General features: G+C 32.5%; 5 protein-coding genes and 2 long non-coding RNA genes across 8 annotated transcripts; 1 reads left to right on the top strand and 6 right to left on the bottom strand.

The window, feature by feature from the left end:
- Positions 1-2,522: 2,522 nt before the first annotated feature.
- Positions 2,523-3,648, bottom strand: LOC135801883 (uncharacterized). Its single transcript, XM_065315404.1, has 7 exons — positions 3,617-3,648; positions 3,384-3,551; positions 3,191-3,284; positions 3,026-3,136; positions 2,780-2,959; positions 2,616-2,709; positions 2,523-2,561 (listed from the first exon to the last, which is right to left on the bottom strand). The coding sequence occupies exons 2-7, from the start codon at positions 3,493-3,495 to the stop codon at positions 2,523-2,525; spliced, it is 630 nt and encodes a 209-aa protein (XP_065171476.1). The 5' UTR covers positions 3,496-3,551; positions 3,617-3,648.
- A 1,961-nt stretch (positions 3,649-5,609) lies between these two features.
- LOC135801915 (uncharacterized) lies at positions 5,610-6,008 on the bottom strand. Its single transcript, XR_010550478.1, has 3 exons — positions 5,883-6,008; positions 5,733-5,826; positions 5,610-5,683 (listed from the first exon to the last, which is right to left on the bottom strand). It is a non-coding gene; the product is annotated as an uncharacterized lncRNA (long non-coding RNA).
- Positions 6,009-11,111: 5,103 nt separating this feature from the next.
- On the bottom strand, positions 11,112-11,677 carry LOC135801733 (uncharacterized). The gene is made up of 3 exons (XR_010550431.1): positions 11,509-11,677; positions 11,285-11,452; positions 11,112-11,212 (listed from the first exon to the last, which is right to left on the bottom strand). It is a non-coding gene; the product is annotated as an uncharacterized lncRNA (long non-coding RNA).
- An 889-nt stretch (positions 11,678-12,566) lies between these two features.
- LOC135801750 (gamma-glutamyl hydrolase-like) lies at positions 12,567-13,884 on the bottom strand. The gene is made up of 2 exons (XM_065315262.1): positions 13,492-13,884; positions 12,567-13,365 (listed from the first exon to the last, which is right to left on the bottom strand). The coding sequence occupies exons 1-2, from the start codon at positions 13,770-13,772 to the stop codon at positions 12,621-12,623; spliced, it is 1,026 nt and encodes a 341-aa protein (XP_065171334.1). The 5' UTR covers positions 13,773-13,884; the 3' UTR covers positions 12,567-12,620.
- A 466-nt stretch (positions 13,885-14,350) lies between these two features.
- On the top strand, positions 14,351-16,568 carry LOC135801749 (XK-related protein 6-like). Its single transcript, XM_065315261.1, has 4 exons — positions 14,351-14,812; positions 14,866-15,194; positions 15,255-15,410; positions 15,464-16,568. The coding sequence occupies exons 1-4, from the start codon at positions 14,556-14,558 to the stop codon at positions 15,925-15,927; spliced, it is 1,206 nt and encodes a 401-aa protein (XP_065171333.1). The 5' UTR covers positions 14,351-14,555; the 3' UTR covers positions 15,928-16,568.
- On the bottom strand, positions 16,513-17,300 carry LOC135801751 (dynein light chain roadblock-type 2-like). The gene is made up of 3 exons (XM_065315263.1): positions 17,211-17,300; positions 17,017-17,062; positions 16,513-16,956 (listed from the first exon to the last, which is right to left on the bottom strand). The coding sequence occupies exons 2-3, from the start codon at positions 17,017-17,019 to the stop codon at positions 16,666-16,668; spliced, it is 294 nt and encodes a 97-aa protein (XP_065171335.1). The 5' UTR covers positions 17,020-17,062; positions 17,211-17,300; the 3' UTR covers positions 16,513-16,665.
- On the bottom strand, positions 17,133-22,223 carry stmA (Protein EFR3 homolog stmA). 2 transcript variants are annotated; one of them, XM_065315258.1, is made up of 10 exons: positions 21,617-22,223; positions 20,733-20,937; positions 20,524-20,674; positions 20,070-20,470; positions 19,332-19,979; positions 19,030-19,254; positions 18,722-18,965; positions 18,463-18,666; positions 18,024-18,182; positions 17,133-17,959 (listed from the first exon to the last, which is right to left on the bottom strand). In XM_065315258.1, the coding sequence occupies exons 1-10, from the start codon at positions 21,699-21,701 to the stop codon at positions 17,822-17,824; spliced, it is 2,460 nt and encodes an 819-aa protein (XP_065171330.1). In that variant the 5' UTR covers positions 21,702-22,223; the 3' UTR covers positions 17,133-17,821. The 2 variants fall into 2 exon arrangements, with proteins under 2 accessions (XP_065171330.1, XP_065171331.1); XM_065315259.1 differs by lacking the exon at positions 21,617-22,223 and adding an exon at positions 21,039-21,200.
- Between the last annotated feature and the right edge of the window lie 2,366 nt (positions 22,224-24,589).

Raw genomic sequence — 24,589 nt, 5'->3', positions numbered from 1 at the left:
ACGCAGCAAGCGTCCATTGCTTCCTGCTTTGAATGACACAATAGTTGATGTCTAGTTCCTCATCCAACACGTTGTAATCTTCAATGAGCTTCACATTAATGAAATCATTAAATTCAGAAAATGTATAACCAGACTCAAGACGTTCCACAGCAATCGCTGTGTTTTTGTTTTCTTTTAAATAATTTCGAAGTTTTTCAGGTGGAACTGTTTCAAAAACTTCACCCAACTGCTTAAAATTCGTCTAAAAGTAAAATATTATGTTCCATGTTAATTACAGATGTCATAATTTTGTTACATCCATAAATCCTTTGTAATCGACGTCTCCTCCAATCGTTTTCATGTTTTTATTTAATAAATCTGATACTGTTTTCATATCTTTTTCATATCTATTAAACAAAAAATTTGTATTACCTAATTATTTATTTTTGAAATATTGACTTACATTGGTTTAATAATTAAACTGGAATAAGCGCTGGTATAAAATAAATTTAGCAGCATTGTTCCGAAAGGTAACAAAGCATAAAATAACTTATGTTTGATTTTAATTGATTGTTGGATGAATATTGCATAAATCTTTAATAATGTTGCCGACATATTGTTATATTTATTTCTAAAATAAAATTGTACTTTTCTAACAATTGAATAAAAAGTATGATTTTTGATTACTTTATACTAAAAATATATATTATTCCGAATGAAACAAAGTAGAATCCAATGTAGCACCGCCAAACTATTGTATTAAACGGTGTAATTACATAAGCCAAACCATAAATTAACCTTAAATATATTAAATTTACAATTATCGAAATTAACAATTCCAACAAAATTTTACTTAGGTTTTGGTTTTATGAAATGCATTCGGTTTCCAACAGTTCGAGTTAAAACTTGACCATAAATATAATCATTTGTCTTAGCGTAAATTGCCCCTAAAAACATTTAAAAACAAATACTTACATTCTTATGGAAAAATTATTCCATTATTAATAATTACCTAAACAAATATCAGCCTTCTTCGTTGCTATACTATACCGCATTCCTGTACCATTCCCCAAGTCATACACTTGGCCATACCGGCCAACTTCTTCTAGAATTTGATAATCAACGTGGTATTTTTTAAAGAATGTCAGCATAAATTGCAATTCTCCGCCACGCATTGTTTCTGAAACATTATTTTTAAAATTAATGAAAAAACGTGTATGACCATTACTAAAGTACGAGCATATTTACTTAGATTAGTATAAGGTTCAATATGATGAGTGGATAACACAATCCTTTTATTTTTTAATACATCTGTACTTGAATAAAATTGAAACTTTTCAATTAAAAAAGAGATATTAAATCCATTGCACAAACTTGTGATATAAATTTGGTTATTGTCGTTTTCTTTCCACGTAGCAAAATTATTTCTGTAAATTTTATAACAGGAATTTTCTTTTACCAGTAATAAAACATCGTGTATCTGTTCAAAAATCGGATGATTAAATACATGTTCATAATTGTCGGAATTATATGTTATTAACAAATATCTTCGTTCGGTATAATCCCAGTTATGAATGTTATTAAATTTATTTTCAAAACTTTCAACCAAGTTTATTAGTTTATTTGGTGTTCCCGATAGAATTATTCCATTGCAATAAACATGATTTAAAACATTAACATGTTTATAATTGGTTATTAAGATCTTTGGAATAACATCAACGTGTGTTTGATAAACAAGCGCACAATGAAAATGACTAAAGTAACGAAGCAGTAATAATTTAATAAGCAGTTCCATTTTCAATTTGTCTACTTGAATCCGTCCACAGATCTATTTATTATGAGTTATTTATGAATATTATTTATGATAAAAGAACAAAAAAGCTTTTAACACTTAATAAATCTAATCTAAAAATCTACATAATTAAAAACATTATTGTTATTTAAATGTACATATTTTATTCATAAGTAAAAACCAAAAAATTAACGTTTTTTACAAAAATAACACACAAATCGTTTTCTTCTATAATATACAACTTCAATTAGAAAAACTACAAAAGACAAAATTAAACACACCGTTAAAACTCGAAGACTACCCATTATAAATGGAAATTTTGTGCCTTGAGTAAGTCTACTCGTATGGTCCAATCCGATTTTCATTCGTAGTTGAAGACTATAATTCATTTCTCGTTGAGCCTTTAATAATACAAAAACAGAAATATATTGCTAATAGGCAACCAAATGATCAACCCAAACTATAATATGCATAAGTATTGCATACCTCTTCCAACCAATAAGTAACCAGACCAGTCTCAGTTGTTCTTTGAAGATGATCATTAATCAAAGGCGCTAAAGTTGTTTGTTTACGCGCCTGCATTCCATAAAACTCTAAACTGATAGATTCCTGCATCACTTGGAAATGTTCCAACATTTCAACAGTAACATAATCATTATAATCTACAAACGAATATCCTGAATCCAGATGATCAATAACAACGATTGTATTTTTCTGATTTTTATTAATATAAGAAGAAAAATCTTCAGGATCAACCAATCGAAACTTTTTCCAACTCCAAAGATTTTTTCTGAAAGAATTTCATCAATTATGCAACATTTATTAATACATTACCTGTAAGTACTTCGATAATATCTTTATAATCACTGTCTGCACTTATGATTTTAATATTATTTGCTTTGATTACATCAGCACTGTTTTTCAAATGATTATTATATCTAAAAAATATTATTTAATAAACTCGTATAATATTGCACTGAAACATGCAATCATTGATTTATTTTTTACATCGGTTTGATGATGAGACTGGAAAACGTGCTGGAATAGTAAATGCAAAGCACCATCGATCCGAATATTAAAAACAATAATAATTTGTTTGTAGCTTTCGTCGGTTGTTGTATCAGTATTCGAAATATGACTAAAAATACTTTGGAAACATCCACCTTTGCATTCAGTGCTTTCTTTTCCCTGTAAACAAGAAATTACTCATCTATAACGAACTTGTTTACAATGAAATAGATATTGCTGACGTACTTTCTGCGTTTTAAATATGTAATGATGACTATAAACAAATAAAATGCGATGCAAACAATCCATACTGTTGTTGTGAACGGTATTATTACATATTTTGCATCGGATATTGGTCTATAAAAAGATAATTTGCATACAAAGCATATTTATTTTTATATTTATTAATACTCAGGATGTGGCACTAAAAATTGAACGTTGCATCTTAAGGTACTGTCTAGGATCTGTCCATTGATGCGATCAGCGAGTTTTGGCAACATTGAACCTTTAAAATTTAAATTAATACAAAAATTTTAAAAATTGGTATAAAACGTTGAACACAAATTAATCTTTTGAAATTTTCCTTAAATATTATATTTATTACCAAATGCAACATCCGCTTTACCAGTAGCAATACTAAATCGCATCCCAGTACCATTTGTCAAACTGTAAACTGTTCCCCATCGCTCTGGTTCTTCATGCAGATGACAAATCATGTTATAAACTTCACAAAATGATAATATCACTGATAATTCCCCACCATGACGTGTAACTACATTTTTAAACACAAACTTAGCTTTTTACTTGCATTTTATTAAATTTTAATAATTAATTTACTTAAATTTGTGTATGGTTCAAGATGATGCAAAGAAACAATTAAAGTTCTTCCTTTTAATGCACTTTTCTTTGAATTTAAATGTATTTTTGGATTATTTTCACTAACATTCAAAAAACACAGTGTTTTTAAAAGATTATGATTATTATGATGTATACTCCAATTGGAATAATTATTATCGTAAAATTTACAACAATTATTAACGTTTACAATTAACAGAACATCAAACAAATGCTCAAAAACTGGATTATTAAATATTTCTACGTCATCATCATTATCATCACTCTCTGATAGTAATAAATATTTTCTTCTAGTATAATCAAATTGGTGTATTATACGAATTTGATCCTCAATATCCTGTACAATTTCAATCAAACGATTTGAAGTCCCATTGATAATAAAACCAAGACAATGCGTTGATTTTAATATAAAAGTATGATTTTCATCGATTGTTACAATTGGCACTATAGGAGCATTTACAATATCATAATTTACGTTCAAGATGCAATTAAAATAACTGAAGTATTGTACGAGTATTGACTGTGCACAATAATTGCTCATTTTGTGTTCCAATAGGCGAATTCACTTCATATTCCATCAAAGCGAGCGCATTTTTAATATTGATGTGTTTTGTATGTTTGAATGATAATCTGTTTTTACTCTGCAGCGTTAAAACTATTTCGTTGTTACTTTCATGCGGGCGTTTAAACGCGCTTTAACGATGTATTGTGATGTTGTTGGGTGCGACACTAAAATGTGCTTTTATTTTGTGCTTTTTTTTATTACAAACACTTACTAATAATAGCCCGATTGACTTGTTGGTCGCGTTGTGTTCTGGTATCGATAGTAAATTTAAATTATCCTAATTATATTGTAAATAAAAAATATTTACAAGTATTAAGTATTTAAGAGAAAACAGAACACATTTTGCTCTAATCTATTTAATATTATTTTATAATACTTTACTGCACGTTGCGGTCAAATGCATGAACTGTATAAGTAAGCGAGTAAAGTAAAGAATGAATCTTTTAATTATTGATTATTGAATGCTGAAAAACAAAGACTTCTTCAAAGGTTCTAATGTATATTATTACAGCTGTCATATCAGTGATTACATAGTCTGGTATAATAAAATATATACTCATTACGTATGTTATAAATGCGCTTGTAAGTACGAGTATGTTTGTTTATATGTGACTTTTTCAAGCAAATTCTACTGAACCAATTTTGATAAATTTTTGTAGAACAATATTTTAGATCATGGAAAGAAAAATAGACTTGTTTTTGTCGCAAAAATATAGTTTTTAATGTGTAAAATTTGATTAATATGTATCATTACTTTAAAATACAATGAATTTTATTTATTAATAATTATTTTAACTTCCTGTACAAAGCAAATATTATGTTTTTAATCTATGAATAAAATATACAATTTTACCTATTTATAAACTATTTAAATATTTAATTTTTTACTGATTAGATCGGTTCTCTTGTATCGCTCGTGAAAGAATTGTAACAATGCCAATAAATACCCAATTGCGAGTATTAAAAACGCCCCAGATACGTGCTTTCGCTGTAATTGGATAAATTGTACCGGCTCATGATTAAAGCGATTCAGATACATGTGCTTTTTGTTGTCCATGTTTCTAAAAGACTATTAAGTATAATTATTTTCATGTGTATATACATTTATTTTTATTTTTACTTCTGCTTGCCAGTAGTAATCTAAACCAGCTTCCTTTAATAGTAAAATGTGTTTATCTAGCAAAGGAATTAGGACCGAATGTTTAACTCCAAGTATTGTACATGATTCATACGACAAGTCTTCTTCTAATAGGACAAATTGTTCTAATCTTTCTTGGTATAGAATAGCGTTAAATTCAGATAAAGCAAAACCTAAAATATAAGTAATACCAAATATTATCATTGTATAAATATTAATAAACCTTTTTTGTACCTAAATCTAGATGATCTATTGCTAAAGCTAACTGAGTGGTTGTTTGAATTACATTTTCAAATTCTTCTGGTCTGATTCCATTAAACTTAGCAAGTATTCCACCATAAAATTTCTAAAATATTAAATTTAATCAATTATTTAAGCATATCTTGATCACTAACTTCGTCAAGTGAATATATATAATCATCTGTTACTCCAAATATTTGTACGTCGCTGTTATTTAAATCACGTCCGGTTTTTATAGCACTATTGAACCTAAAACATTTTTAGCAGATAAAACATTTTGTATAAAAATTCTATATCATACATACATTGGTTTAGTCATTATGCTTGCAAGAACACTATTAAAGAAAGCTGCCATTAATAAAGAATAACAAAACGCTAAAACGCCTAAAAATCGAAATCTCAAATTCATATTTTGTTGTAAAAGAACTCCATACAGTTCAAATAAAAATTGCCCAAATGTTTTTCGTTTATATCTATAATCAAAATTAATTATTTTGAAACTAATTATTTTCAAACATAAAAAACTTAAACTTACTGCTTATAAAACATATTTGTAAAAGTATATAGTAACACAAGAGTGAAAAGTGTTGCTAATAGCATGCACCATGGACCTGCTTGAAAGGGCTTTAATGGGACATCGATCCCTGCTGATAATTGAGGTTTAGGAACAAGAAAAGTAAGAGCATTTCGAAGTGTTGCCATTGAAAATTCCAGTGAAGCACGTCGGTGTACCATTTGATAATAACAACCTAAAAATATGTATGAATAGTAAAATTTACTTTATGTAAATAAGGGTAATTTTTATTACCAATTCCAAAATCAGCTTGCCCACTCACAACTAGGCCTATTGCACCAGTTCCAGTGAAATTATTATATAATGTACTTGAAGTACCGTTGGTTGGAACTATTTTTTTGGTAAAATTATATTTATCTACGAAAGAATTCATAATAGACCATTCTGCACCATTGTTTTTATCTAAAAAGTCAAATGTTATTTATTTTTCTATAATTATAATTAATTATTTAATAATTTTACCAAAATTCACGTATGGCAAATAATGAAATGTAGCGATTTTCAGCTCTCGTTGCAATAAATTTTCAAATTTTTGTGGATACAAGTCCAATTTATTAACATCTGCATCATTACATGCTTCCCAAGATGCACTGTTTTCTGAGGCGTGGTTCCGGTGTATTGATGAGTATAAAAATCAAACAATCATTTTTAGACACAATTAGTAACACATTAATAATTTTATAAAACACTTCTGTATCAAAATACTCTTCAACATTAACATTTCCATTATCAATTAACAAATACCTCCTCTTAATAAATCTGTATACCGTTGAATATCTTAAATTATATTCAATAATTTCTACATCTTTAACAAGATTTTCTCCAATTATTAAGAATCCATTACATTTGATACTTTTTAATATTTCAAAAGTATTGTTATTATATGGTTTATTCAATGTCACAATTGAAAGAGCTTTTAGGTTGATATCAACATTTCCAAAATAATACCAACACGAATTGTTTTCGAAGTACTTTAGGGCAATAATAGTGATTGTAGACATCACAAGAGGTGACATGGTCGTATTTCACTGCTGTCGAATGTTATTTGGACACTGATTTATATATCAAAATCTAGTTCCTTGAATGCTGGCCAATTTTGTATTCAATCATCATTTTAGAAGACGTCAAATGATGTCAAATATAAATATATTATTTAACAAAATAGTTATGAACTACTTCTGAGTGAAATATATTACTGTTCTTGAATTTAGGGCAAGTTAAATATCTTCTGTATCTACTGTCGCATTTTTTGTAATAACAAAGCTACCACTTTCTTTCGATGACTTTATTTAATTTTTTTGCTTCGTGTTACTTTTTCAAATTGTTTCACACCGGAAAAAAGACATATGTTGTATTGAAACATGAATAATGCATCATAAAATAAGTACTAACACGCACAAAGCAAACATTGACGCAAATATAGCTAGCATTAATAATTTGTTTACTATTGATATCGGTTCTTGTAGTACCATTTCAAAATTTGACCCGGAACACGTTTTCTGTATGAATTTACTTTAATCTTGTTAATATTAAGCAATTTGTTACTTGATTATGTCAGATAACTAAATCCTGCCAACGTTGTTAACGAAATTATTATATGCAATCACAACTATTTAATTTGGTAATTGTTTTAAGACAAACAATAAAGAAACAAAAATATTTGAGTGACAAAAAGAGTTACTTGAATTAAATTTTAATTATTGCAGTATGTTCTTCAAGATATTTTGTAGAACTATCTTATTTATATATGGATAGGAATGGAAGAAAATAAGACATAAGTATTAATTCACTTAGGAAGTATTTTTCATACAGGCGTTTATTGATTTGTTTTTATTTTCTTTCGAAATGATGATGACACTGTAATAAGTTTTGAAAGAGTCAAAAAAACATTACTTGCCACCGTCATCAACATTTGCGTTTATTTATTTTGCTTTGAAATATTCAAACAACAATGTTTTATTTAAGTGACTTACAATGTGAACATTTTTTTGTGACAAACGCACCAAAATAAATTGTAACACCACACGTTGAAAAATGAAAATAAATAAGTACACACAGTTCAATCTTTTGCCCATGTATAAGATTCTTCATTGACGGGCATTATCTGCGGGGCGGAGCTTGCGCTGCTGCTGCTCGTGTCCACGCCACGCCATTTAAATGACATAAATGGATTTGAAAAACAGAAATTCACTTACAAAAACCTCAACGTGGAAATAAATTTGACCAGTTGCATTTTTAACCTTCCCATTTATGCTTGGAATTAATGTATATCATGAGAATAGAATATGCAAATTTAAAAATCTGAAAATATCGTTTTACCTATACTAGTATTAGCAAATTATTATGATACCTACACCGAGTACATGCTCATTTGAAAAATTGCCATAATCTCCAAGCATCAGTGCGATATCTATTCTTGTATACATGTTCATAAACATTAAGAAGCGCACACTGGATTTATCTCCGTTCCATGGACAAGCGTAAAAAGTAGCATGTCTAATTTTTTCTCCCTACAACAGATATATAATTTTAAACAATACATAATATTATATTGAGATTAGCTTACAATTGCATGTAGTTTTTTCCCAATTTCTCCAAAGAAAAACGTAAGAAATACGTATCCAAAAATGTAGCAAGCAGCAAGAAAATTAAACTTCTAAAAATATTATGTTTAGTAAATTATATGTTCCTAAATCTTTAATTATTACAATCATTTCAGCTATCAAAAGTAACGCCAATTGCATTCCGGTTATTAATAATAACATTAACAAAGGCCATTTCAGAATTTTGGCAAAAGTGTTCCAAATCCTAAAAAAACAATAATGTACCATTATTTTTCTTAATTTATACACTACAGCAATGGTTACTTGATTAAATACAAATGCTGTTTGTGAGCCACAAGCAGTTTTCGACAACGTGCTGTTTTGCTTGTAATGTGCTTAACTTCCATCAATGTTTCATTTAGAACATCGGATAATGTCTCTAAATATATCACTATAAAAAATATTACTACCGCAACGGAGCATACTCCTATTGATATGTAAACAAGAATTGCAAATAGCAAACAATTGTATAGAGGACGATAAAAACCGGCTAAATCATTAGTAAAATAATACTGAAACATATAAATAAATCTTTAACACATCAGAATATTTTAAGAGTATAAGAGTATATTCTTACACTTGGAACAAGTAAACCACAAGAACCATAGTGTTGCTCTGTGGCATCACAAAATTGAATTTCAACGTTGCAAAACTGTGTAAATACCGCAAGTAAAATGTACACAATCAAAACTTTTTCCATTTTATTCACTCTTTCCAAGTGCTGCATGCACACTGCGTTTTGTAGATTTAGGTGCGGATTGACTCTTATCATGTGAATAATTGAAAGTAATATGTATAAATTGAATTGCATTGAACACAATACACATATTGCTACCATCCCTGATAGTGAAAGTGATATAACAAAGGAATTGTCTACAATGCTTGCTCCTTCTTGATACTGCTTGACTAGATAGCCAAGACCACCGCATATTACTATAAATGTAGTTAACCAGAATACCATTCGAAATAAAACATTTTTCAGAGTGTTTTCTTCAAATAAATAATAATTTTTAAGTATTTTGAAACAGAGTACTAACGAATAAATATCAAGATTCTTCATTTTGAAAACAACCTCTCGTACAACCATTGTCTTTTCAATTTTGAAAACAGTAGTGTAGGATTGAACAATGATATTGAAAAAATATTATAAGTCAAGGGTAATTACTATTCTAAAATATTTATTTCTAAAAAAATAATTTATCATCAATCGATTAGTGGGCCTATAATTTCTTTTACATTATTATCTCCTGTAGCGTTCATAAAAAAATTGCAGCAATCCTAAAATATAACCAAATATTAGAATTGTAAAAGCACCAGACACATGTTTTTGCTCTAATTGGTTAAATTGTGCCACCACACTTTTGAACCGGTCCAGATATAAGTGTTTCTTGTAATCCAGGTTTCTAAAAGACTACAAACATAATTATTACTAAATTTAGTAATAAATATTTAGTAATAAATATTTAGTAATACATAAATATTTAGTAATAAATATTTACCTCTGCTTGCCAGTAATAATCCAAACCAGTTTCCTTTAACCTTGCCACGTGTGTGTCCAACAAAGGCATTAGAACAGAATGTTTAACACCAATCATTGTGCAAGACTCAAAAGACAAATCTTCTTCTAATAATACAAATTCTTCCAATCGTTCTACATTTAGAACATCGCTGTATTCAGATAAGGAGAATCCTAAATCTAAATGATCAATTGCCAAAGCTAAATATGTTGTTCTTTTTAGGATATTGTCGAAAGCATTCGGTGTTACATTCTTGAACTTTGAAATTATATTACCATACGCATTCTAAAATGTTAGTTTAATTAAATAATTATGTTGTGGATAGTAATTAAATAATTTACTGACTTCATTAAGAACACTAACGTAGGAATTAGACAATCCTAATATTTGCACATCGCTGGCATCTAAATCATGTCCTGTTTGAATATATTTGGCGTAACTGGAATATAATTATTGCATTCTCTATTACAATAAATATAATTATAAATAAATACTAACATTGGTTTTGTCATGATGCTGGATAGTACACTATTATAAAAAATTGTCATTAACATCGCATAGTAAAAACACAAGACTCCAAAAAAGCGAATTCGTAAATTCATATTTTGTGATAACAAAACTCCATAAATTTCAAATAAAAATCGTCCAAATAAAAAATGACCTTTATATCTAAAACCAAGAATTAACAATAATTAAATGAAAAGTATTTGAAATTTTAAAAATTTACCGTTTATAAAACTTATTTGCAACTGTATAACAAGCAGCAAGAATGAAAAGCGTTGTTATCAACATGAACCATGGACCAAACTGAAAAGGTTTCAAAGGCACATCAATTCCAGCTGATAATTGAGGTTTAGGCACAAGAAAAGTCAGAGCATTTCGCATTGTCCCCGTTGAAAAATCTATTAAAACGCGGCGTGGTAACATTTGATAAAAACAACCTAAAAATTAATCAAAATTCTCGTGTAAATAAATTCTTAATAAATAATTTACTATAAATTTGTGTTTATTACCAACTCCAAAATCTGCTTCTTCTCCAACAACCAATCCTGTCATCCCAGTACCACTAAAATTATTAAAAAGTGTTCCCCACTTATCATTTGTTGGAATAAGTTTTTTTGTAAAATTATATTTATCTACAAATGAATTAACCATCGACCATTCTGCGCCACTATCTTTATCTACAACAAAAAATGGGATAATTATTTATTATTTTATTATTTATTTATAATTTTACCTAAATTAACATAAGGTAAATAAGTAAATGATGTAATTCTTAGTTCACGACCCAATAAATTATGAAATTTTTTGTGTACAACTCCAATTTATTAACATCTGTACCATTACAAGCTTTACCAAGATTGACTAAATTCTGAGATGAATTTCCTGTGTATTGATGTGTGAAAAACTCCAAGCAATCATTGTTTGTAATAACTAACAAAACATTAACAAGACTACGAAACACATTTGCATTAAAATACTCATCAACATTAACATCTCCATCTTCAACTAATAAATATTCACGTTTATTAAACCTAAACACTTTCGAATATCGCAAATTATGTTCAATCATATTGACAACTTTAACCACATCTTCCCCAGTAATTAAAACCCCTCACATTTTATTCTATCCATGATTTTAATCGTTATATTATTAAATGGTTTCGTTAATTTTACAATTGACGTCGATTGTATATTGATATCATCATTTCCGAAGTGATATAAACACGTATGATTGCTGAAATACTTCAGGGCAATCACAGTGAGCGTAGACAGCACAAAAGGTGACATTGTCGCATTTTACTGTTGTGAATTGTTATTTCCACGCTGATTTATAGAAGTACCAATATCAAAACCCAACACAATGTATCCAATAGTGAAGTAACTGGAATACTGCGCAATTTTGTATTCAATCATCATTTTACAAATCGTCAAACGATGTCACAAATAAATATAGATATTTTAAACACTTAATTTGATATTATTTAATGTTATTGACGGTAAATACTTGTCCAATTCACATCACAAGCAATTGCAATTATGAAAAGTGTTTTATGGCTTACACTTTTTAATGTAGAAATAAATACGTGAAATTAACACTTGTTTGACATGAATATGAGGACAACAATAACACAAACAGGAATTAAACCTTGTATTTAACATTTGTTGGGGATAAGATATGGATCAACAAGCAGAAAATGTTATTTATATTAATAGCCTTATAATACAGACTAGAATAGAGTAAAAATATTCTTATTTTTGTTTTATCAATAAATAACTAATTATTAAAGTAAATATCTTGTAGAGAGAAGTTTTTATTTTGTTTAAGGTTATAATACAATCAGTTAATCAATCTTTACTGCTAAATATGTAAACTTGTTCATAGATACTGCCTAAAATTCCAATATATCTCGGTGCGTATTTATAAATTAAATCTTTTGCCAATTCTTTTTCAAAGTTATGTCCGTTTTTTCTGCATTCATCAACAAAGAAATCCGCGAAATAACTCGACGTTTTGATGGCGTTGCTTGTGTGTAATGTAGTCGGTGCTCTTTCAAACTCAAACAGATTCTTCTCAGGATGAAACTGAACTCCGTAAAACGGCAAGCTCTTATGTTCATATGAACTGATAAATTCTAAACCATCACGATCCACATTAGTAGAGAGTACTTTCCATTCATCTGTTAAGTTGTATCTCGTGAAATTTGCTTCTGTAAAGCAAAAGCCATGGCTATTTACTGTAACGTTTTCAGTTTTGAGAATGTTGATTATTTCTTTCGGAGCCGTAGAAAATAAACGACTTGACTTGTAATCTGGTTTAAAGTCGAGAGGCAGGGATATCTTTTTGCTGTAGCAATGTGCGCGTAATTCTTCGCCGTTCAAGGCTACATATGGAATTAATTCCATTCCTAAGCATGTACCCCAAATGGGATAAAAATCACCGGCTTTGTTAAGGGCAAGTGCTGCATCGTAGAGGTGTTGCCCTGCTTCAGCATAACCCTTTGTTTCGTTGAACCATACTCCACCACCGGGGAGTAACAAGCCGTTTGTTTTGTTTATTATGTTATAATAATAGTCTTTATCATGTCCAATCCTAAAAAAGATAATCATAGATAATTAGATTAAAAAATTGGACAAATTTAGCTGAATTATAAAGTAATTACATAGTTATTATTAGTATTATTATTAAATGATTGTTAATTTGTTTATACAGACGTACATAATGGGTAGAACACGCCCGCCGGAACTTTCCACGAATTTCACGTAAGATGCAGCAATAAAACTGTGCACATCTTCATTTGGAAAGAACTTGTTGATTGAATAGGATTCCTGCGCCAAAATTCCGATGATTGGACGCTCATTTCTAGCTGTAATCTCGGCTAAACTTGAACCTAAAACTAAACTAACACAATATAACAATTGCACCCACGCGGACATGTTGACCACTGAAGTGTCGCTTTTCAACTGATTGTAATTGCCAGATAATAAATTACCGCACATCAACACGCTTTGTTCGTAGCCATCCAATTCATGTTGAGTGTATTGATAACGATTAGAGTTTATTTTTCATGCGCACTTGACTTGTTATGTGATATGCAGAGAATTGTTTAATACTTACACTCTAATCCATTTAATAATTATTATTTCATAATACCAATCATTGTTTACATTTGTGTCCACGTTTTTCCGCCCTCAAAAGCACTGCAAACTTTCAGTAACACTATTTAACTGGCGGTTATTTGCGTTTGCTTACATTATCGGACCTTTCCTTCTTTTTTTCTATTATCAACAATACCAACCATATTCAGTAGCATGCATACCAAGTTTATTTACATTATCACTGCATTCACACCATTCATTTAAATTATCTGTTTAAAAACAGAATTTGTCGCTTTCTCTTTTTTGACATGAAAGTCCAAGTAGAATAATATTTGACGTGGCAGACAATTGAAACTGTATTTGCTTTTATTGTATGGAACTTGTTGATTAAAATTCTGAAGTTTGGTTTAAAATTTCAAATTTGTTGATTTGAAATAACTATAGGCAACCAGTTATACATGCTTTGACACTGCGTTTGAATAACCTTCTCACGTCTATGTCACTTAAGTCGCTTTGCGTCGCCTTGGTCTGCCTTGATCGCCTTGGTTGCTTTACTCACAATTTGTCAATTATGAGTATCGCGAATTGTTTTAGTTCGAATTCTACATGTGATCTCATCTATATTTAGTTTACTTTAAGTTAGTTAATCGTAGATTAGCGCCGCAATAAACACCAGACAATGAAATGACTGTCATCTACCAGAGCAAGATGTGTGAACCAGAAGCAATTGATCAGGTAGATCGATTGCCATCCAGAGACAGGGTCACTGATTTGGATATAGCTGGTTTCGTCATCTCAATCGTTAGTCATCTCGTTGATCTGGTCTTCGACTTGAACTTGGCCTACAGATACTATCACAACAATGAAATTCCTTACTTCTGCACAACTTTAGGTTTTATTCTCATACCAGCAATAGTCAATACTGCTTTCAGTATACGAATGTAAGTTAAAAAAATATGTCCTTGATATATCCGCTATAAAAAATTATTTTTAGGTACTACTTAGACCAAGGGAAGGCAAACAGAAGTTTAACTAATAGATTATCGAAGCGAGGATTCTGCTGTTTACTCATATTAGTTTTTCAACTGGCTCCAGTCTTGAGGTACTTTGATGCTTTACAATATGCACTCAAGTCTAGAAAAGCACAAAAGAACAAAAACATTGAAGATCAGAGAAAGTACTATAAGCTTATGGTGCAAGAAGACTCAGATGTGGCTTTACTCAGAGTATTGGAGTGTTTTCTTGAAGCAGCTCCACAACAAATTTTACAATTGTCAATTATATTTCATACTCATGGACAGGGTATTAGTAATACTTTTACTTGTAAGTATTCTTATTTTATTTTCTATCATGAATGTTTATATAAATTGATGCAATTTTTAGTTATACATCAGTTACTTTCGATTGGCAGCAGTTTTGTGAGTATGGCATGGTCTATGGCTTCCTACCAAAGATTACTAAGAGTGTCTTTAACAAATAAGAATAACATTACATGGGCTGGTACTATCATGCAATTCATGTGGCACTTTTTAGTTACAGGTAAGTAAAATATTCAACAAAAAAATGCATGAAAATTCATCAATTCGTTTCAGTTTCGCGAATAATGTGCATAAGCGTTGTTGCTTCCATCTACCCTGAATACACCGTCCTTGCCTTGTTTATCCACTGGATGTTCATGGTCATCTGGCTGCTCTACTCCACCCACGACCTAAACTTCTGCAACAACAACCGAATCTACGACTTCCTCTTTTATACAATCTTCGGCACGGTGTACATCTTCACGCATGTGAGCCTTAGCGACGGGCGTACATTTTGGAAGTACGTCTTTTTTTATCTTACATTATGCGTGGAGAATATCATCTGCATGATCGTGTGGATCGTCAAAGCAGACGACACCGTGAAGGAGACGCTTTACTACCTCCCAATCGTCTATATTAACTTCATCTCGTTTTTTGTTGGCATACTTTTCATGATTATTTATTACAAGATCTTCCATCCGAGCACTGGCTACGTCAGCCGGCTCACACGTGCTGCACAGCACGCGTTAACCACATAAATAACTTGCGAGTAGGTTTTATTTAGTGCGTGACTGGTTCTGATTAGTTTCTCTTTATTTATTTTCTGCTAGAGCAATTTTTGAGCAACATATGATTTTATATAGACTAATTATTTATGACATTACTGATTTACTCCATACGCTGATACTTTTCTTGTGATTCTGATAAAATCTCACGTTAGTTAACTTTTATTAGCCAATTAAGATCACATTAATATCTATTCGCTAGTGTTTTTAATAGTTTAAATATTAGGTGCGTTAACTAGTCATTTATTTTTCGTTGGAACAAGTCGAAGCAACGCGAACGCACAAAATTGTGTACTTAATATACTTAAATAATTTAGAAGAAGAGTTTTAAATCGTGTTTATAGACATGATAGTGGCTTGTGAAGTATATTTTTGGATTGTCGATCAATTTTTCGAACAAACAATTTACATTTACAACTCGAATTTGTAAATAGCTATTGCGAATATTAATTTTTGGTGTTAGTTTTATTGAACTGTTTTCTGAAAATTGTACTGATACTAATGTGCCTATATAAACGAAAAATACTCCGGTGGATAATTACGAGAAATCTCAACGTATTAAATATACACAATTATTTATACAGTTTATATACAATAAAGTACAATTACAATCATTTATCTAAGATCAAACGGTTTATAACAATCCGATTTTTTTGAATTGTGGCCTGTTAATTAACAAATGGACGTTTTCTTTTTGCAAAACACCTTCTGTTAATTAACAGGCTTCTGTATTACCATTAATATGTACTCTCGATCGGGTGCTACCATGATTTCGTGTTTTCTTGATCGAACGCGAATGAAAACAAGATCGTTGCTTGGATCTAAGTCGCGTACCACGCTGCGGGATTTTTCGGCTAATGAACCAATGAGTCCAGCGTACTGGACGGTAACTGTATTGTCCATTGTGCTTTTGATAGCGATTCCTTCGCTATTTATGACGATTATACCTTCTACGCCTTCATGCGACTGCAAACGCTTTAAAGTTTCTTCAATTTCATTTGCCTATTAAACAAATTATTAAATTATTCAATAATTATTGAGTAAATACTGATTTTCACTCACCATCTTTCACAAATGATTGATGAAAGTGACGAGTTATGACAATTTGCTGTAAAAAAACAAAATATTACAAATGTCACTTGGATTCAAGTGAATATGAGCAGAAAAAACAAATCTAGTTATTATTTTCTCGTTTATGTCCGATTTGTACATGTCAACGGTTATTTACATTTAATTATTTGAATCATTTGAATCACCTTTATCACCGAACGCTCGTCGCTCATGTATACGATAAAATTTACAGGTATTAACAAGGATAGACTTTTCTACATAAAGTATATACCAACATCAATGTCGAATCTCGAACGGGTATCATTTACACGCAATGAGAATACAAATGATTGAGCAATCATTTGTACAATATGTTATTATATATATGTAACAGCAAAATGTAGTTTGAGTAATCCCTTTCGATGATTCTGAAAATGACCTTCGATTAATGCGTTCGAACACAGTGTATAGTACATGTTAATTATTGTGTGCAGTTTTCATTTATAATAATAACATTTATCATACCAGAAACTTTGTTTCATGTGGATGTAAGTATGAATTATTGTCCCATTTCTGGATTTCTTTAGTCAATAAAAAATAATATAAATATTAGAAAAACATAAATACTCATAAGAGTGCGCAATGTGCATAATCATAAACAAAAAAATATCAAATCAATCACCTATCATGTTTGTATGATTGTACGCTAACCGGATAAAAAGCTATCCAAATATTTCGTGTATCAAAAATAATAACGCTTCGTAATTGTAAGTCAAAATGCTACCTAAACATAATCTAGAAATGGCTTGCAACATTTTTAATGAATAAACAATTCGGGAAAGTTTTGCTCGTACACCGGTACTGTTTTAGTATCTTCAGTTTTGATTGGGCCGTTTTCCTCTGAGCTGGAAATTGACTTGAATATTTCGTTTAACTTGTTGTGGAGCACATCATGCTGTAATAATTCATCACATTAGTATACTAGTATATTAGTGAAATTAGTTTGAATTTGATTGTACCTTGGGTTGTGTGCGCTTAGTTAATTCAGTAAACGTCGCCGTTCTGAATGTATTGCTGATCTGTTCACGTTTTTCATTTTCTGCTTCTTTTCGAACTTCTGGCGGTTCGCTCAAAACATGTTTCATACTTTCGAAGGTCAACTCTTCTTCCGGCATTTTCTATTTCATATATAAACAAATAGAATAATAAATATTCGAGAAAATACAGTGGATAAACAAAATAATTCTTAAAACTTACTTTAAATGATACACGAGCGTCAAAATTCAATGATTTGGTATTTAAAAAGGATAATTGGGAATTTTCGGACGAGTGAAGGAATTGCAATATACCATCCCAACTTCGGTGACGTTCAAGGAAAAGCGGAATTGTATTTCGGTATTTCTGGGATAGGAATGTTATAAGAATTTAAATCGAAACATAGATCAAAACAATTCTCACCCTTTGTAAGCCAGGAGAACTTGACGCGCTGTTCACTTCGGTATTGGAAACAATTTCAGCCACACTCCCCCTTGCGCCAGTTTCCACCCAACTATGTCGTTGGGCACTAGCAACAATTCCGGGCCCGCCAGAACCATACGGCGATGTCGATTGCAGTCTCGTCACGTCTAGACCACTCGCAGCTACATATTCACACACAGCCATCTGTAAAAACCATACTCTATAATTTCACAATTTGAAACAAAAACATAACTCATACCTGGTCAACTAATAAATGAGGAAATTTATTAACCATAGCACCAGTAATATAAGTATCGCGCAAATCAGGTAGAATATACGGTGCTTCTTTTCTTCGCGCTCGCACCAGCTTGTTGGCGTACTCCAAGAGTTGCGGTATCGCAACCACACTCGGAATCAATACCAGCAGGCTGATAACAATCGCGTGCAGGTTGTACCGTTGCGCTTGGCTGAAGTTTTGATTACTTAACGCCAGACTTTGAATTCTGTGCCAAAATAAGCAATATATTAACAATGTTTCCAGTAGTAGTAGTTTCTGATGTAACTTACCCGACCAATAATTGTAATAGTTCAATGACAGTTTCTTCGCTAGCTAGCTCCACGCACAAAAGTGCTAGAGTCGTGTAAACCGCTTGAATATTATCGGCAGTATTCGAATCGATCTGCAAACTAGTATACAACGCGTCGTAGATGATCGGACCGTGTTTATTGATGAAAATCAAATCCGGTCGTGAGGATTTCTCCAAAGTCAACTCCAACTCGTCCACGTTGACCCTATTACAATTAAGTATAATTAATCTACATGATTAATTCATTATAATTGATAATTAATTAAAAACAATTGCACTCACGTCGCCTTCGTGAGTTTCTCGAGGTTGTGATGACGATCGATGAGCGTGTGCAAAATCTTCTGCACCAATACACGCATGTCCGGATCAGGCGCAAGCGACATTCTCAATAGAGGCTCCAGAAAGGAAATCGGGAACGTGGTATTCAAATGAATCGTTTGATACTTGGTACCGACCTTGAGTAAACTCTTCAATAGGATACTCTGCAACATGTTGTCCGCAAGCGTATGGCTATCCACTAGTGGATAAGGAATTTTACTCATAATGAACATCATTATTTCAATCTTTTGATAGTCAGGAAGATGATTTGCAAACTCTCCCAGGGCATTTATCAATGCATCTTGGTATTGTTTCTCTTCGTTTTGACTTGTGCCGTGTCTTACTGAATCTTTCAAGTGAGAGAGTAATGAGTTGATGATTTCAAGCACAGAAGGGCCCACGCTTTCTCCAGCTGCAATGGCAATGATTTTCGAAAGGACATCCACGATGCTTGTTCGAATTTTCGGCTTTTCTTTTGAGTTCTCGTCCAGGTGCGACATCATCATTTCTACGACGGTGTATGAATATTGTGCTTGAATTGAAAATATAATGATTCTAAATGTATGAATGGCAAATTCGTTTGGAACCCATAAATCGTGTAAGTCGAAATGCCTAAAAAACAGAATAAACACAGTTATTACAATTTAATTAAGAAAATGACCTTGAAATATGCGCTATTTTTAACAACATAGCAATAATTACCTTAATACTGGTCGTAATACAGCTCGAATGTGCCCAAATGAAGCCCTGCCTATCAATTCACGCATGCAGGTCTCCGCCAACATCGGCGGATCCACTTGATCATCAGGCGCCGACTCCACGCCGGTTTCATCGACGTGGAAACGCGAATTTTGCATATTGTATAGCAGACTAGGAACTATCTTATCCATATGCACCGACTCCCAAATATTCTCAACTAAATCATCCGATACGGTCTTCCGTACAACGGCTTGCAAACCTTTGATTCCCGCGGTGCGGATTTTATCCCGTGTAGGCAAGTCCGCGTCATTATTGTGGCACATTGCGGAGAATTTACTGACAAAGAAGTCATATCTACGATGATAGGATGGCGTGTCTTCCTCTATGTTTGCGAATTTTACAAACTAAAGCAAAAAATTAATTATTGCAAATATTGAGTGTAATTTTATACACTTACTGATTGTGTAGCTAATATCTGTAACTCTGGCTCAGTCGATTCCAACAGTTTCTGCACCATTTTAAGGAAGCTCTCAACAAATAAGTTTAATTGTGGTGCATGGCATGACAACAGCAGCAAATCCATTGCCTCCATTGCAATAATAACAAATCTATAAACAAAATTCTCAAAAAAATGCTCTAAAAACACTAATTGTTTGATATTCATACCCATAACGTCTGCGGTATATATCCCTTGCAGCTTTCTGATATAAATACTCCCCAATTCTATCCAATTTCTCAGGAGAACTTAAGGAATAAAATGTCAACTTTTCCATGTTTGATTTAACCAACCCATCTTGAGGCAGAACTGGGAAGATATTATCCACGAGCCGTTTATACCTTGGCCGTAAGGCATTGCAGCAACCACAACAACCTGCACAGAAAATAATCATTTGATTCCATTGAATTGAACTAATTATTTATGCAAATTGAAATTTGATCTACTTTAGTGCATTGTGTTAAATTTGAGCTTACCAAACATTCTAACTGTGTAAGTACACCTTTTATGGAATGGCGATTCTTTATATACACATGATTTCTTTATACACTAAATAAGTCTACATAAATGAACACAGGGCAAGAGTCATGATCACCATCATAATGATTACTTCATCGATGACACTACAGTGTCAGACGTGTGTCAGAGTCAGATGTTTTATTGTGTATGAAAGACAGAGAAATAAAATCATCAGGCATGTAATACACGTGAGAGAAACTCAAGTTATTTTTAACTCAGTGAAATGACAAGCTGTTTTAGTGGACCGGTGTAGTACGTATTTCTGCCACAAAAATCGTTTGTGTAAATTATATGAAGTCGGCGACAGCGCTCCAAGCGGTGCCCGTGTAGTGCGTGACATCGGTTTAGCGAACTACATTTGAAGATTTCAAACGCAGTGCCAAGTAAATGCACTACCGTAAGGTGGCGGCCTCTATGGCAATGATTAGCACTAAACAACACATTCACATGTAATCAATAAATAGCGCAAATTTTGAAATATGTGCAAATATCTTCACTGAAAAAACTGACTGATTTAAAATGAGAGTGCACTTACATCCAGCGTCCGTGCATTTCTGCATCACCGTCTCGACCACCTCCGAGAAGTCGGCCGACTCAAAGCAACAGCGTACCAAAGACATGTTTCAATCTGATCGCTTTTCTCGCAAATTTTCACACAAAACGTTCACCTACACTCGCTCACTTTTATTATTCGCACCACGTATCTTCTTGTCTCACATGGTATTACGAAACAGGTGCTCATGTGATCGAATTATGCGCCCTGCTTCGATTCACCACACATGATCGGCAATTCTTGTTCGCACGCACGCCCAAAATGCAATTTTCTTCGTAGCACAAATTGTTTCTGTGATGTATCGATGTTTAGATGATTGAGGATAATATTGGCGGCGAATCGTTGGTCGTGTGTGCCGAAAGAGACGCGACGCCGCGACGCCTCGCTACAGGAGCGTCGCTAAGCTACTACTAACCCATTTTCCATGAGGGAAAATCATCGGAGACGCGAAAAAGCGACGGCGCATGTTTGCTCCCTTGGCGCGCGGGAGCGGTGGCAGTTTCAAGTCAGACACTTAGGGGTAGGTCGTCGCGTAGGTGTAAATCTCTACAAGAAAGCCTAATACGTTTGTAAGCCGGCGGAGATTTGATCAAAATAACTCGCAGCGCGTTGTAACTTGTCGTTTGGTGAAAATTAGAAATAGCACGAAAGGGGTCTTCGAACTTGCTGGAACATGCTCTTTATTATCGATTGGTTATTTTTGGTTTGGACGCGTATCTACGTGCACGCCAGCAGATATAATTAACTGCCATGTATTTTTTTCAGAAAGATTTCATGTCGCACACTTATGACACGCAAAAAACTGCTTATCGAATTATGTTCTTAAATTTTCACTCAAAAACCAGTAATCTGGCATTTTGAGAGATTATTATCAACTAAGTATTAATTCAACTTTACGATTACGTTGCGCACACCGAAATCTTATATAAACGCCGGTGATCTAACGGACGTTGCGGTTGTTTTATCATCGTTCTTATTTCTTGGACTTTAATGTCAATGGCGGGCATCGTCGTTAAGCGCGCGAGGTTCTTTTAACGCGCAACGCGCACCGGCGATTGTTGATAAATGGTGGCGGGTAAATGTAGTGTAATGAAACCAGGCATAAAGGATATAAAGCCCGGGGCGGTGGCAATAAGGATGTCGTACAAGTGCCATTAGACGGAACGTAGACGCGCTAAGTCTTGCAGGTTGTATCATATCAGGTAATCAAAGTGTCACAATCACACAGTGAATGTGTACAGACGTAAAGAGATATAATGTTGTTACGGTGATATTCACAGTGAGTTCTTGTAAGTGAAATGAGTAAAAACTTGTTTTATTGTTGCAGAACGCAATATTATCACCATGTTATAAATACAAATTTAATTTTTATGTTTGCGACGCTTTTACTGAGAAACCATTCAACCAATTTTGATAAATTTTGGTAGGGAGGTATTTTGAACCTTAGAGAAACTAATTGACTACTTTTTGTTACATAAATATAACTTTCAAGGTGTAAAATTTGCGTTAAAAGTTGCATTAAGATTCAATCATAGTTTTAGTTGCATATTTCTCCCCCAGATGGCACTGCAATGCACTATTTGCATTTTTCATGTCTTTACATTAAAATTGAAGATTTTATTGACGGATTTGACAGGTTTTATTATAAGTTGTTATTTCTTGAGGCTTGAACAAGAGTGAAACACAGTTGAGTAACAGAATTTACTTGTTTCTTATTTATTACGTAATAATTTATTAATTTACAGCAAATTGAACAACACAAATCTCACTTGAAGATCGAAATCGTTGCGAATGTAATCACTTAGAGAATCTTGTAATCCCTGGCCGCTAAAATCATTGAACAGAAACGGAAGGCATAAACACTCGACTCGCCGATATTAATTTCATAATTCATTGCGGACGCTGTAACGCAGCGCATCACGCCGCAAATCATTTGTTTGCGGCGCGAGCGGTCGCCATCGCGTATTAATATTGATGTTTGAAATTTATAGGGAAGGCTATAAGTTGGGCACAAACACACACGGCAACCCAACATACACACACACAGACGCGCAGATGCTCACAGTGCGACGCACATTTTTGCGGCATCGCTAAGTAAATTACGACGGCGGGAGAATAAACGACCGCCGCGAGTTGCTGCCGAGGTGGAAAAAACTAATTGAATTAGTGTTTGCGGCAGCGCAAATCGATAGGCTATTAATTTGCGTTTATTGCTGATAATTAATCCCGTTGCCGCGCGACTTGTGTGGAATGCGTTTCTCGTAAATCGCGCGATGATAGAAAAGCGTAGAAACTGAAACCGGGCAAAAACTGAATTAAAACGCACGCAGGGAGCGAATTTGATCTAGCCGCATATTAAAAATGAGCATCCGAGTTGTTTGACTGCTACAATTAGACACGTGCTCGGACAGTACGCGCTTATCCTTTAATTAACTAGAATTAACGCATCTGCTTGCATGAATTATGAAGCGTTCGCAATGTTGCGGCCAGTATTAGATTACATTTATTTATGATGCACATTTGCTACCTTGATCTTAACCTCGCAGATGTTATCACGAATATTGTACCTACTTACCTACCACACAACGTAATATTATCTATATTTGCATTTTTTTATTTGAATTTCAATTATTATTAACGATAATTGCTAATTGAAACTTCATCTTTTGTGCATTAACATTTACTCTCTAATAACTTGCTATTTCATTGAATATTAATTGCTGGGTGTTGTTGTTATGCATTGTTTTGTACTACTTGTAGTCATTAGGTCACGAGTTGCACGTTTGTTGAACATTGTTATAAATGTTATTCGAATAATCAATCATCTTTCTTGGTGGAATTTGGCACTTTGTGCAACTAGTAATTATTATAATACCTAGAAAGTGTAAAATACGTTTTGGTTTCCGATTTTAAGATATTTTAAGAAAATTTTCGGTATGAATAAGAAGAAAAAAG

The sequence above is a fragment of the Atheta coriaria genome, unplaced genomic scaffold, assembly GCF_025399875.1.
Source record: "Atheta coriaria isolate IRGN ID8LTWV9N9 unplaced genomic scaffold, Caltech_Dcor_3.1 hic_scaffold_13_pilon, whole genome shotgun sequence".
Taxonomy (NCBI): Eukaryota; Metazoa; Arthropoda; class Insecta; order Coleoptera; family Staphylinidae; genus Dalotia; species Dalotia coriaria.
The sequence above is the reverse complement of the archived record's forward strand: the minus strand, read 5'-3'. Positions and strand labels throughout refer to the sequence as shown.

Coding starts and splice junctions, on each gene's coding strand:
- LOC135801750 (XM_065315262.1), bottom strand. CDS start 13,772: ATGTGCGGTAATTTATTATCTGGCAATTACAATCAGTTGAAAAGCGAC. Junction 13,366..13,491: donor GGGCGTGTTCTACCCATTAT/GTACGTCTGTAT, acceptor TATCTTTTTTAG/GATTGGACATGATAAAGACT.
- LOC135801749 (XM_065315261.1), top strand. CDS start 14,556: ATGACTGTCATCTACCAGAGCAAGATGTGTGAACCAGAAGCAATTGAT. Junction 14,813..14,865: donor ACTGCTTTCAGTATACGAAT/GTAAGTTAAAAA, acceptor AATTATTTTTAG/GTACTACTTAGACCAAGGGA. Junction 15,411..15,463: donor GTGGCACTTTTTAGTTACAG/GTAAGTAAAATA, acceptor AATTCGTTTCAG/TTTCGCGAATAATGTGCATA.
- stmA (XM_065315258.1), bottom strand. CDS start 21,701: ATGTCTTTGGTACGCTGTTGCTTTGAGTCGGCCGACTTCTCGGAGGTG. Junction 18,183..18,462: donor GTTCTCCTGGCTTACAAAGG/GTGAGAATTGTT, acceptor TATATGAAATAG/AAAATGCCGGAAGAAGAGTT. Junction 17,960..18,023: donor CTAAGCGCACACAACCCAAG/GTACAATCAAAT, acceptor GAATTATTACAG/CATGATGTGCTCCACAACAA.
- LOC135801883 (XM_065315404.1), bottom strand. CDS start 3,495: ATGATTTGTCATCTGCATGAAGAACCAGAGCGATGGGGAACAGTTTAC. Junction 3,137..3,190: donor TTTTTAGTGCCACATCCTGA/GTATTAATAAAT, acceptor ATCTTTTTATAG/ACCAATATCCGATGCAAAAT. Junction 2,960..3,025: donor ACATATTTAAAACGCAGAAA/GTACGTCAGCAA, acceptor TCTTGTTTACAG/GGAAAAGAAAGCACTGAATG.